Source organism: Rhinopithecus bieti, unplaced genomic scaffold (genome assembly GCF_001698545.2).
Source record: "Rhinopithecus bieti isolate Rb0 unplaced genomic scaffold, ASM169854v2 scaffold_26199, whole genome shotgun sequence".
NCBI lineage: Eukaryota > Metazoa > Chordata > Mammalia > Primates > Cercopithecidae > Rhinopithecus > Rhinopithecus bieti.
Genome location: NW_016811775.1, coordinates 680,546 through 692,131, shown reverse-complemented (window position 1 = coordinate 692,131; position 11,586 = coordinate 680,546). Strand labels below are relative to the sequence as shown.

General features: G+C 53.9%; 2 protein-coding genes across 2 annotated transcripts; both read right to left on the bottom strand.

The window, feature by feature from the left end:
• Positions 1-1,575: 1,575 nt before the first annotated feature.
• Positions 1,576-5,120, bottom strand: DNASE2 (deoxyribonuclease 2, lysosomal). The gene is made up of 5 exons (XM_017895081.1): positions 4,821-5,120; positions 4,503-4,683; positions 4,333-4,411; positions 1,891-2,055; positions 1,576-1,800 (listed from the first exon to the last, which is right to left on the bottom strand). The coding sequence occupies exons 1-5, from the start codon at positions 5,033-5,035 to the stop codon at positions 1,586-1,588; spliced, it is 855 nt and encodes a 284-aa protein (XP_017750570.1). The 5' UTR covers positions 5,036-5,120; the 3' UTR covers positions 1,576-1,585.
• A 3,090-nt stretch (positions 5,121-8,210) lies between these two features.
• Positions 8,211-11,016, bottom strand: KLF1 (KLF transcription factor 1). Its single transcript, XM_017895056.1, has 3 exons — positions 10,873-11,016; positions 9,118-9,943; positions 8,211-8,867 (listed from the first exon to the last, which is right to left on the bottom strand). The coding sequence occupies exons 1-3, from the start codon at positions 10,957-10,959 to the stop codon at positions 8,692-8,694; spliced, it is 1,089 nt and encodes a 362-aa protein (XP_017750545.1). The 5' UTR covers positions 10,960-11,016; the 3' UTR covers positions 8,211-8,691.
• Between the last annotated feature and the right edge of the window lie 570 nt (positions 11,017-11,586).

Sequence of the window (11,586 nt, the reverse complement as noted above, 5' to 3'; positions counted from 1 at the left end):
AAAAAAAAAAAAAAAAAAAAAATTAACTGCCCTTCCCACATTTTTTGAGATGGAGTCTCGCTCTGTCGCCCAGGCTAGAGTGCAGTGGCGCAATCTTGGCTCACTGCAACCTCTGCCTCCTGGATTCAAGCGATTCTCCTGCCTCCAGCCTCCTCAGTAGCTGGGATTACAGGTGCCCGCCACCACGCCTGGCTAATTTTTGTATTTTTAGTAGAGATGAGATTTCACCATGTCGGCCAGGCTGCTCTCAAACTCCTGACCTCGTAATCTGCCAGCGCTTGCCACCACGCCCAGCTAATTTTTGTATTTTTAGTAGAGATGGAGTTTCACCATGTTGGCCAGACTGGTCTTGAACTCCTGGGCTCAAGTCATTCACCCGCCTCGGTCTCCCAAAATGTTGGGATTACAGGTGAGCCACTGCGTCCAGCCCTAAGTGTTTTTGATTAATTAATTAACTTATTTATTTTGAGACCAGGTCTCACTCTGATGCCCCGGCTGGAGTGCAGTGGCAGGATCACAACTCGCTTGCAGCCTCGACCTCCTGGGCTCAAGCTATTCTCCCATCTCAGCCTGCTGAGTAGTAGGGACTACACATGTGTACCACCATGCCCCACTAATTAAAATTTTTCTTATACAGATGGGGTCCCACTATGTTGCCCAGGCTAGTCTCAAACTCCTGAGCTCAAGTGATCCTCCTGCCTCGACTGGGATTACAGGTGTGAGCCACTGTGCCTGGCCTATTTATTTATTTTTATTTATTTTATTTTTTATTTTTTTTGAGACACAGTCCTGCTCTGTCGCCCAGGCTGGAGTGCAGTGGCATGATCTCTGCTCACTGCAAGCTCCGCCTCCCGGGTTCATGCCATTCTCCTGCCTCAGTCTCCCAAGTAACTGGGACTACAGGCGCCTGCCACCACGCCCGGCTAATTTTTGTACTTTTAGTAGAGATGGGGTTTCACCGTGTTAGCCAGGATGGTCTCGATCTCCTGACTGCATGATCCGCCCGCCTCGGCCTCCCAAAGTGCTGGGATTACAGACGTGAGCCACCGCGCCCAGCCTATTTATTTATTTATGTTTAAATAAAGACAGGGTCTTGCTCTGTCACCCAGGCTGGAGTGCAGTGGAGTCATCATAGCTCACTGCAGCCTGAAACTCTGGGCTCAATTTATCCTCCTGCCTCAGCCTTCCAAGTTGCCTGGCTAATTTTTAATTTTGTAGAGATGGGGACTTGCTGTGTTGCCCAGGCTTGTCTTGAACTCCTGTCTTCAAATGTCCCTCCTGCCTCAGCCTCCCAAGTAATGAATTACAGGAGTGAGGCGCCACCTCTGGTGCCCGAATGTCTCATATGTACCACTTCATTCACAACAGGTTTTAAAGTAGATGTCAGTATCCCCAGTTTTCAGATGAGTAGACTGAGGCTCAGGTGAAATTATACATCACACAGCTAGAACCCAGGGTTTGAACCCACGTCTGTTCACTGCTTATGTGATTATAGCTCCCAATCAGACCCGGTCTCTACCCCTGACTCGAACTCAGCCATGGCCGCACCAGTCACCCTTTCTGCAGAGAAGGAGCTCTCCAACCCTCAACCTTCAGACTCACCATCTCCAAATTTGCTGAACTTGGCAAAGCTCTGGAAAACAGCCCCGGCCTGGGATGTGAGTGTGACGCTGCTGTTCCAGGGTTCTTGGCTAACGTGGTGGCCCTTGATCACATTCTCCAAGTCGGGGAATTCCTGGGCAAAGATCCCTTTCAGGTGGTAGTCATAAACCTGGGGGTAGGTGTAAGTCAGCTGCTTGCCTGGAGGACAAGGGGAGGAGGAAATGCAAGATCATTCTAGGTTCTGGTCGGTAAACCCAGGACTCATCCTGTGTCCCTGACTCCACTCACCAATCTTCGAGAACTGAGCGAAGGGGAAAGACACACAGAGCAGGGTCTGCCCGTAGGTACAGGCGCTATGAGGCCAGCTGTATGCAGCAGAGGAGGCCAGTGGAGGGAAGTCAGGTACACTGTGGACCAGCCAGAAGCCTCCGTCGCGGTCGAGGAGCAGGACACCTGGACCAAAAGAAGGCATTAGAGGAGGTTGGGTGCGGTGGCTCATGCTTGTAATCCCAGCACTTTGGGAGACCGAGGTGGACAGATCACCTGAGGTCGGAGTTAGAAATCAGCCTGGCCAACATGGTGAAACCCCATCTCTACTAAAAATACAAAAATTAGCTGGGCGTGGTGGTGGATGCCTGTAATCCCAGCTACTCAGGAGGCTGAGGCAGGAGAATTGCTTGAACCTGGGAGGCAGAGGTTGCGGTGAGCTGAGATCCGCCACTGCACTCCAGCCTGGGCGACGGAGCAAGATTTCATCTCAAAAACAAGTAAGTAAGTACATAAATAAATAAATAAATAAATAAATAAAATTTTTAAAAAAGAAGGCAGGCCTTGTGCAGTGGCTCATGCCTGTAATCCCAGCACTTCAGGAAGCTGAGGCGGGTAGATCATCTGAGGTCGGGGGTTCGAGACCAGCCTGATCAACATGAAGAAACCTCATCTCTACTAAAAATACAACATTAGCTGGGCGTGGTGGCACAAGCCTGTAATCCCAGCTACTCGGGAGGCTGATGTAGGAGAATTGCTTGAACCCAGGAGGCGGAGGTTGCAGTGAGCCGAGATCGCACCATTGCCCTCTAGCCTGGGCAACAAGAGCGAAACTCCCTATCAAAAAAAAAAAAAAAGGCAATTAGAGGGTATTGCTCCAGGCCTCCCAGCAAGGTCATCTGCAACCAGAACACCCTCAGTTTGCAGCGGGGCTTAGAGACGGTGCCAGCAGTGTTAGAACCATGGCTGAGCTCAGTTTTTGCAGGCGTAAACTTTTTTTTTTTTTTTTTTTTGAGACGGAGTCTTGCTCTGTCACCCGGGGCTGGAGTGCAGTGGCCGGATCTCAGCTCACTGCAAGCTCCACCTCCCGGGGTTTACGCCATTCTCCTGCTTCAGCTCCGGAGTAGCTGGGACTACAGCCGCCACCTCGCCCGGCTAGTTTTTTTGTATTTTTTAGGTAGAGACGGGGTTTCACATGTTAGCAGGATGGTCTGATCTCCTGACCTCGTATCCGCCCGTCTCGGCCTCCCAAAGTGCTGGGATTACAGGCGTGAGCCACCGCGCCCGGCTAGGCGTAAACTCTTATAGTCCAGAATAACGCCAAGATTAATATAAGGTAGGGAAACAAGCCAGGTATGGAGGCTTATGCCAGCAATCACAGTACATTAAAAGGCCAAGGTGGGTGGATTGCTTGAACCAGGACTTCGAGACTAGCCTGGGCAACATGGCGAAACTCCACTCTACAAAAAATACAAAAAGTAGGCCAGGCATGGTGGCTCACATCTGTAAATCCCAGCACTTTGGAAGGCCGAGGCAGGTGAATCACCTGAGGTTAGGAGTCCGAGACCAGCCTGGCCAACCTGGTGAAACCCCGTCTCTACTAAAAAATACAAAAATTAGCCGGGCGCGGTGGCGCACATCTGTAATCTCAGCTACTCCAGAGGCTGAGGCAGAAGAATCACTTGAACTGGGGAGACAGGGATTGCAGTGGGCTGAGATTGCACCACCAAACTCCAGCCTGGGAGATAGAGAGTGTCGCAAAAAAAAAAAAAAAAAAAAAGCCAGGCATGGTGGTGGGTACCAGCAGGCCTGGTACTTGGGAGGCTGAGGTAGGAGGATCCCCTGAGCCCTGGGAGGTCAAGGCTGCAGTGAGCTGTGATACTGCACTCCAGCCTGGGTGACTCTAGGTGAGAACTTGTCTCAAAGAAAATAAAATGGGGGAAATAGATGCCCAAGGTCTGACAGGGGAGATCTCCCACCCCGCTATGGAGGTCAGGGGTTAGTTTGGAAAAATGTATAGGAAGTCGGCTGGGCAGGGTGGCTCATTCCTGTAATCCCAGCACTTTGGGAGGCCAAGGTGGGTAGATCACTTGATGTAGATCACAGGAGTTCGAGACCAACCTGGTCAACATGATGAAACCTCGTCTGTACCAAAAATACAAAAATTAGCCTGGTGTGACAGTGGGTGCCTTTAATCCCAGCTACTTGGGAGGCTGAGACAGGAGAATTGCTTGAACTCCAGAGGCACAGATTGCAGTGAGCCAAGATCGTGCCACTGCACTCCAGCTAGGGTGACAGAGTGAACTCCCTCCATCTTAAAAAAAAGAAAAAAAAAATGTTGAGGGAATAGATGCCCAGGGTCTGACAGCGCAGATCTCCCCAACCACCCAGTGCAGTCAGGGGTTAGCCTGGAAAAATGTATAGGGACCCAAGTCTCTCCCCAGCCCCCAATTCAGTCCTCACCCTTCGTGTGCCCACGTTTGGAAGAGTCCTGAGCCTTGCTGGCTTGAGGCCGTTGGTCATTGTAGAGCAGGAAGGCGAGCTGGGGGCGAATAAACAGAGACAACGTGAAATTCCTCCCCGGCAGGGCGGCCCTAGAGTTTCACCCCTACTTGGCCCTGGGCCCCCTTCACCTGGCTGGTGTTGCTCCGGTACAGCGGCTGCAGGCTTCGGCCCACGGCCCCCTCCGGGCTGTCGATGAGTCCCCTGCCGTCCCGCCAGCCTCCGGAGCTCTCGTCCAGATACTTGTACTGCAGCCCTCTCTGCACCGCCTCCCCGGACCCTCTAAGAGCTGGCAGCTTGTAGACCACGAACCTGGAGGTCGGAGAATGTACAGAAATAGGGGAGAGGGAAGAGAAAGCACCCCAGTGTTCCCCGAGGAGGCAGCCATCCCGGTCGAGTGACTCCCGCCGGACCCCGGGGCGATGGTAGGCCCCCCGCTGCACACTCACCAGTCTACAGGCTGCCCAGAGTCCCCGTAGCAGGTCAGGGCCCCGGCGGGGACGCACAGCAGCGCGGCCAGCAGCAGCGGGATCATCGCTGCTCTGGGGCTGAGATCCAGGAATCTGTGTCGGGGCTGCGGGGCGATGGGTTGCAACAGAGGCCAGGACTGGCACCTGGCACCTTTCATTTCCCTAAACTTGCCTGGGAACCCGGGCGGGGACATCACGAGGGTAGAGACTCCTCCCCCGAGACGCGACGCTGCGTTTGGGAGAGGCAAAAGGCAGCCCGGAGTCTGCTCAGACCACGCCCACGACGGGCCAGGCGCTCCAGCGTCTCTTGGAGCCTGGTCACCATTGCTTTTAGTGGTAGCTAATCCCAGCCCACGCACTTCTGTCCGACCCAACTCCTGCCCCGGTTTCTGGATCAGGCACAAGTTTGATTTTATTTTCAGCCCTACAACCTGGGTCCAACTCTTGTGACCTTCGTTATTATTCTTCTTCTTTTTTGGAGATGGAGTTTCACTCTTGTCACCTAGGCTGGAGTGCAATGGCACGATCTCGGTTCACTGCAACCTTTGCCTTCCTGATTAAAGCGATTCTACTGCCTCAGCCTCCCGAGTAGCTGAGATTTCATGCTCCCGCCACCATGCCCGGCTAATTTTTGTATTTTTAGTAGAGATGGGATTTTTCCACGTTGACTAGGTTGTCTCGAACTCCTGACCTCATAATCCAACTGCCTTGGCCCTCGAAAGTGCCAGGATTACAGGAGTGAGCCACCGTGCCCGGCATGATCTTTGTTCTCTTAAGAAGCGTTTATGCTCCAGTGGATCTTCCCCTTTTTCTTTCTAGTTTTTTTTTCTTCCTTCCTTCCTTCCTTCCCCGATCGCCCCCAGACAATATCTCACTCTGTTGCCCAGGCCTGAGTGCAGTAGCGTGATCTTGGCTCACTGCAACCTCTGCCTCCCCAGCTCAAGTGATCCTCTCACCTCAGCCTCCCGAGTAGCTGGGATCACAGGCACATGCCACTATGCCCAGTTATTTTTTGTAGTTTTTTTGGAAACACGGCTTCACCATGTGGCTCAGGCTGAACTCCTGAGCTCAAGGGATCCACCTGCCTTGCCTCCCAAAGTGCTGGGATTACAGGCATGTAATCCACTCCACCCAGACTCTCCTTTTTCATTCTGCACGTTTTCCCCGGGACCCCCTGAGCTAGCAAATAGGTGACTTTATGTTTGTTTTTTGTTGTTTTGAGAAAGGATAATGGTTTCTCACCCAGGCTAGAATGCAGTGACTCCATCATGGTTCACTGCAGCCACCACACCCAGATAATTGTTCATTGCAGAGATGAGGGTCTCACTATGTTGCTCAGGCTGCTCTGGAACTCCTGGGTTCAAGTGATTCTCCCACCTCAGCCTCAAGGGATCATGGCAGGGCAAAGGGCTATGGGAATCTGAGTACTGGCTTGAAACTGCCTTTGCAAAAATTATAACAGAAAATTATGTCAGTGAAAGAGTTTTGACTTAACCAACTCCATCTTGCCTTTAATCTCCAAACTGCCCTTGCTTGGTCATTCCTGGGTGTGGAGCCAAGCTAACTTTTTTTTTTTTTTTTGAGACAGAGTCTCGCTCTGTCGCCCAGGCTGGAGTGCAGTGGCGTGATCTTGGATCACTGCAAACTCTGCCTTTCCGGTTCACACCATTCTCCTGCCTCAGCCTCCCTGAGTAGCTGGGACTACAGGTGCCTGCTACCACGCCCGGTTAATTTTTTTGTATTTTTAGTAGAGACAGGGTTTCACCGTGTTAGCCAGGGTGGTCTCGAACTCCTGACCTTGTGATCCACCTAGCTTGGCCTCCCAAAGTGCTGGGATTACAGGCATGAGCCACCACACCCAGCCAATATTTTTTTTTTTTTTTTGACACATTGCCTCGCTCTGTCACCCAGGCTGGAGTCCAGTGGCATGATCTCAGCTCACTGCAACATCTGCCTCCTAGGTTCAAGCAATCCTCCTGCCTCAGCTTCCTGAGTAGCTGGGATTATAGGCATGCACCACCATGCCCAGCTGATTTTTGTATTTTTGGTAGTGACTGGGTTTTGCCGTTTTTGGTAGAGATGGGGTTTTGCCTTGGGGCTCAAGCTGGTGTGGAACTCCTGGGCTCAAGTGATCTGCCTGCCTTGGCCTGCCAAATTGCTGGGATTAAAGAGGGAGCCACCTATGCTCGGCCCCAAGTTAGTTTTGGGAGGAATTTAGTTTATAGCTTAAATGATAATAGCCCTTCCCCAAACTAAACTGCCTTTGTAGAAATAATGATAGGGCACTAGGTTAGAAGGATGAGAAGAGCCTGAATTCCGCTAAAATGTAGTTGTAGTAGTTAAACTATGACCAGCCATTATTCTGGCCGGGTGCGGTGCCTCACGTCTGTAATCCCAGCACTTTGAGAGGCTGAGGCTGGTGGGTTATCTGAGGTCAGGATTTCAAAACCAGCCTGGCCAATATTTCGAAACCCTGTCTCTTCTAAAAATACAAAAATTAGCCAGGCGTGGTAGCATGTGCCTATAATCCCAGCTACTCAGTAGACTGACACAGGAGAATCACTTGAACCCAGGAGGCAGAGGTTGCAGTGAGCGGAGATGGCACCACTGCACTCCAGCCTGGGCGAGAGCAAGACTCCGTCTCAAAAACAAAAACAAAGATGGCCAGCCATTATTCTGGAGGTCACAAGGTTTGCAACTTCCCCAGTTATTTCTGAGTTATTTCTGCAAATAACATGACTATTGCAAAACCTTACACTGGCCTTTTTAGATGTCTTTTTAGGCTTTTTGCATATCTGACAACTGGATGACCCCACCCAGACTAGTGACTCTATGATCCCCACCCAAAAGCTGACTCAGCAACTGTTTTCCACAGTCCCATGATTGCATCAAGGCACCCATTCCCTAGCCCTTCTGCCCACCAAATTGTTCTTGAATAACCCTAACGTCTGAATTTTCAGGGAGGCTGATTCAAATAATAAAACTCACGTCTCCCATTTAGCTGGCTGTATGTGGATTAAACTCTTTCTCTATTGCAATCCGTCTGTCTGGATAAATTGGCCCTATCTGGGCAGTGGACAAGACGAACCCCCTGGGCAGTCACAGGCTGTGGATTCTCAAATGCAGGGAGATGTTTGCTGTCAATGTCCGCAGGGTTTGAGGCAGAAGACAAACATGGTGCAGCCTGAACTGGGTGGGAAAAGAGAGGACAGCAAGGCCTGCAGTGCCCAAGGAGGATTGTTGGAGTTGAGGGGTGTCACTGTAGTTTAGGAGATGAGGTGTGTAAGGCCCTCTAATATGACCTCTAGGTTTACAGCCTCCTGCTATCTTCCAGCCTCCAAAACCCAAAAATTCAGGCCAACGCTGAAGCTTTATCTGGGAGGGGCATTTTTATAGGACCCATAACCATTGACAGTTAATATCAGCCACAATATTAATATCAGCCACAATAAGGGACCTTCAGGAGCCCCTTTCTAGACCCAGGGTCTCTGGGAAGCCTCACCCCACACCCTCTCCTGCTGTCCAGGGCCATCTGGGAGCTGGTCTGAGTGTCCACTGAGTCCGTTTATTTGGTGGTCTGTCTCACTGGGTCTGCATGACAGTTTGGACATCTCTGTGTGGCTCCCTGTGGCTGAAGACTTGTCGGATTTCCGTGGGAGGCTCCCCCAGGGCTGTCTATGGGTCCGTTTTTGATATTTGGGTGGATCTTTGGGACAGCGAGTCCAGGAGAGGGTCCATTCGTGGGAACACCACCCGGCATTGTGTCACGCACGTCTGTGTGAAGAGACCACCAAACAGGCTTCTTGTCCCATCCCCAATCCCCAGGACAGTCCAAGTGCCAGGGCAGGGCTCAAAGGTGGCGCTTCATGTGCAAAGCCAGGTGGTCCGAGCGCGAAAAAGCACGTGGGCAGAGCTGGCAGCGGAAGGGGCGTTGCCCCGTGTGTTTCCTGTAGTGGCGGGTCAGCTCGTCCGAGCGCGCGAATCTCCAGCCGCAGCCTTCCCACGTGCAGGCGTATGGCTTCTCCCCTAGGGGACGAGTAAGTCATAAGCGCTATTGTCAGCCCAGTCATGTCTCCGGGTCCCCTGCATCCGGCCACACCCCTTTACTCAGTCTGGGCTGGGACTAGGATGAACAAAGTGAGGCCCCTAGGGCACAAAATTTAAGGAGGCACTCTCAGAGCCAACCAAGTCCAAGTCCCGCCCTCTGCAACCCTTCTTTCCCGGCAGCTACAGCGGGTGCCACGCCCTTTCTCATGTCCGGGTCCCGCCCCCTCACCTGTGTGCGTGCGCAGATGCGCCTTCAGGTGGGAGCTCTTGGTGTAGCTCTTGCCGCAACCCGGATGCGCGCACGTGTGCGCTGCCTGCCTCTTGCGCGCCCACGAACGTCGGCCGCGCCTGGATGGCGCGGCCTCGGCTATCACACCGGGATCCCCTGCAGTCCCCCCGAGTCCAGTGCCCACCGTCCCGGGTCCCAGGCAACTCAGGAAGGAGGGGGACGTGGCGGGACCGGGCGCGGGTCCCTGGAGCCCGCGGAAGAGCTGGAAGTGCCCTTGGTACTGAGGCGCCGGGTACACCGCGGGGTACCCGGACAGCAGCCCGTAGGGGGCGCCCGACGCCGCAGGCACTGAAAGCCCGGTCCGCTGGAAGTAGCCGCCGGAAGAGCCGGCGCCGGGCCCGGGGTACAGCGGTTGCAGCGCCATCGCCTTGGGCTCGGGGGCCGGGGCTGGAGCTAGGGCTGGGCCCACGAAGGTGTCGGGAGCCGGGGCTCGCAGGGCAGGGCGCACCCAACCCGAGTGATCCTCCGAACCCAAGAGCCCAGCCACCATCCCCGGGCCGCCCGCATAGGCGCCCAGAGTCTCGGGGGGCGGCGGGTATTGCACCCCGGGGGCCTCGCTGGGCGCCAGAGCGCAGATCTGGGGCGCGTCACCCTGCTCCGGGCCCGAGAAGTTGGTGAGGAAGAGATCCAGGTCCCAGGTGGTGTCCGCGCCCCTCTCATCGTCCTCCTCCTCCCCGGGCTGGTCCTCAGACTTCACGTGGAGGGGCGGCTCCGTGGGGTCAGGAGGACCCGGGCCCATGTCCTGCGTCTCTTCGGAGCGCCACCACTGCGGGAGGGAGCAGGCAGCTTGAGGTTCGGTGGACACTGGGGTGCCCTGCCCAGGGACATCGCAGGCTGGGCACTCTTACGGGGACAGGCTGGCCAGAGGCTTCCAGAGGCTTTGGAAAAGGGTCTTGTTTGCCTGTCTCTCTGTCCCACTTCCCCAACACTAGCCGCCCTCTAGCCGCCCCTCTCCCCCCTCTCCCCCAGCTCCAGGGACAGAAGCCGATCAGGTCTGGCTGGAGACCGGAGATAAGACTTCCACTATCTGGAACCACACTTGGGGATGGGGGAAGGGGTAGCAGAGCTGCTGGAGATGGAAAACTGGTGGGGGTTGGGGGAGAGGGTGCCAGCCTTGACTTAGTTTCCCCCCCCAGAACGTCTCTCTCCTTCCCTGTCTCCCAAAACAAGATTAATTCCGAAATTTTGGATGTCCCCCAGACACACTCATCATTTCCCTCTGATATCTGGAAGATTGTGAGCCTAGATCTCGTTCTCTTTTTTTTTTTTTTCTTGAGATAGGGTCTCACTCTTTTGCCCAGGCTGGAGTGCAGTGGTGCAGCTCACTGTATCCTTAATCTCTTGGGCTTTAATGATCCTCCTACATCAGCCTACAGAGTACCTGGGACTACAGGCACACGCCCCCACGCCTGACTAGTTTTTGATATTTTTTGTAGAGATGGGGTTTCACCATGTTGTCCAGGCTACCTTCGTTTTCTATTACAGAAATAGATCACACCTAGAACCTCACGCCCCTAGACCACCCTCCTCACCCTCTGTCAGACTAAGCTGAGATCCCTTCACCTGGACTGAGTGTACCTCAGTCCTGGTTAAGTCTCTTGATTGCAGGACAAGATGCAGGTCTGGACCCCAAGATCTGTGACTGTGGCCCTGGATCCCAGCCAGCCCACCTAGACACCACCTTCTAGGCCCCACCTTGAGGAAGTCATCCTGTGTGTCCGGGAAGGGGCCCAGGGCGGTCAGTGTGCTGATGGAGGGCAAGGCGGTCTTGGCTGTGGCCATGGCTGGCTGATGCCCACCCTGGGCCTCGAGCCTCCTCTTCCTTGGCTGCCTCGTGAACTCTGAGGCTGTGATAGCCCGTTAGAGGGCTCCTCTCTGCCCTTAGCTGATTGGCTGCAGCCTCTGATAAGGGGAGGCAAGGCAAGGCAAGGCGGGGGGTCACTGTTTCTGGGGCACAAACTTCACATTGGCCTGTCTGGGGTTGGGACTTAAAGACTAACCCTGTGTCCAAAGCCAAGTCAAATATCAGGGATTGGGGGGTTCAGGGTTTAAGGGTCCAGGTGCTGGGTAAAAAGAGACATTGGGTCTCCAAAGAAGGAGAGACTTGGGGGTCTGCCCTCAGTTTACTCTCCTGGAAAAGTCAGAAAGGGTATTCTGGGAAGAAGCTATGGGACCCCCTGTCCCCCTGATTGAGGCCCTACAGCCCTCCCCCTCCCCAGTAAACAGCACAAACCGTGCCGATGGCGGGACTTGGCACAAACTCCCCGCCAAGCATTATCAGACACCCCAGACGTTGGAGGCTGCTATCAGGTGGGGGCCCAGGCCAGCTAGAGCTCTGTCCTCCGGTGAAGGGAAGGGCTGGGGGTTGGGTCTTCAAATTAGCCTGGCTTTCAATTTGCCTGGGTTGGG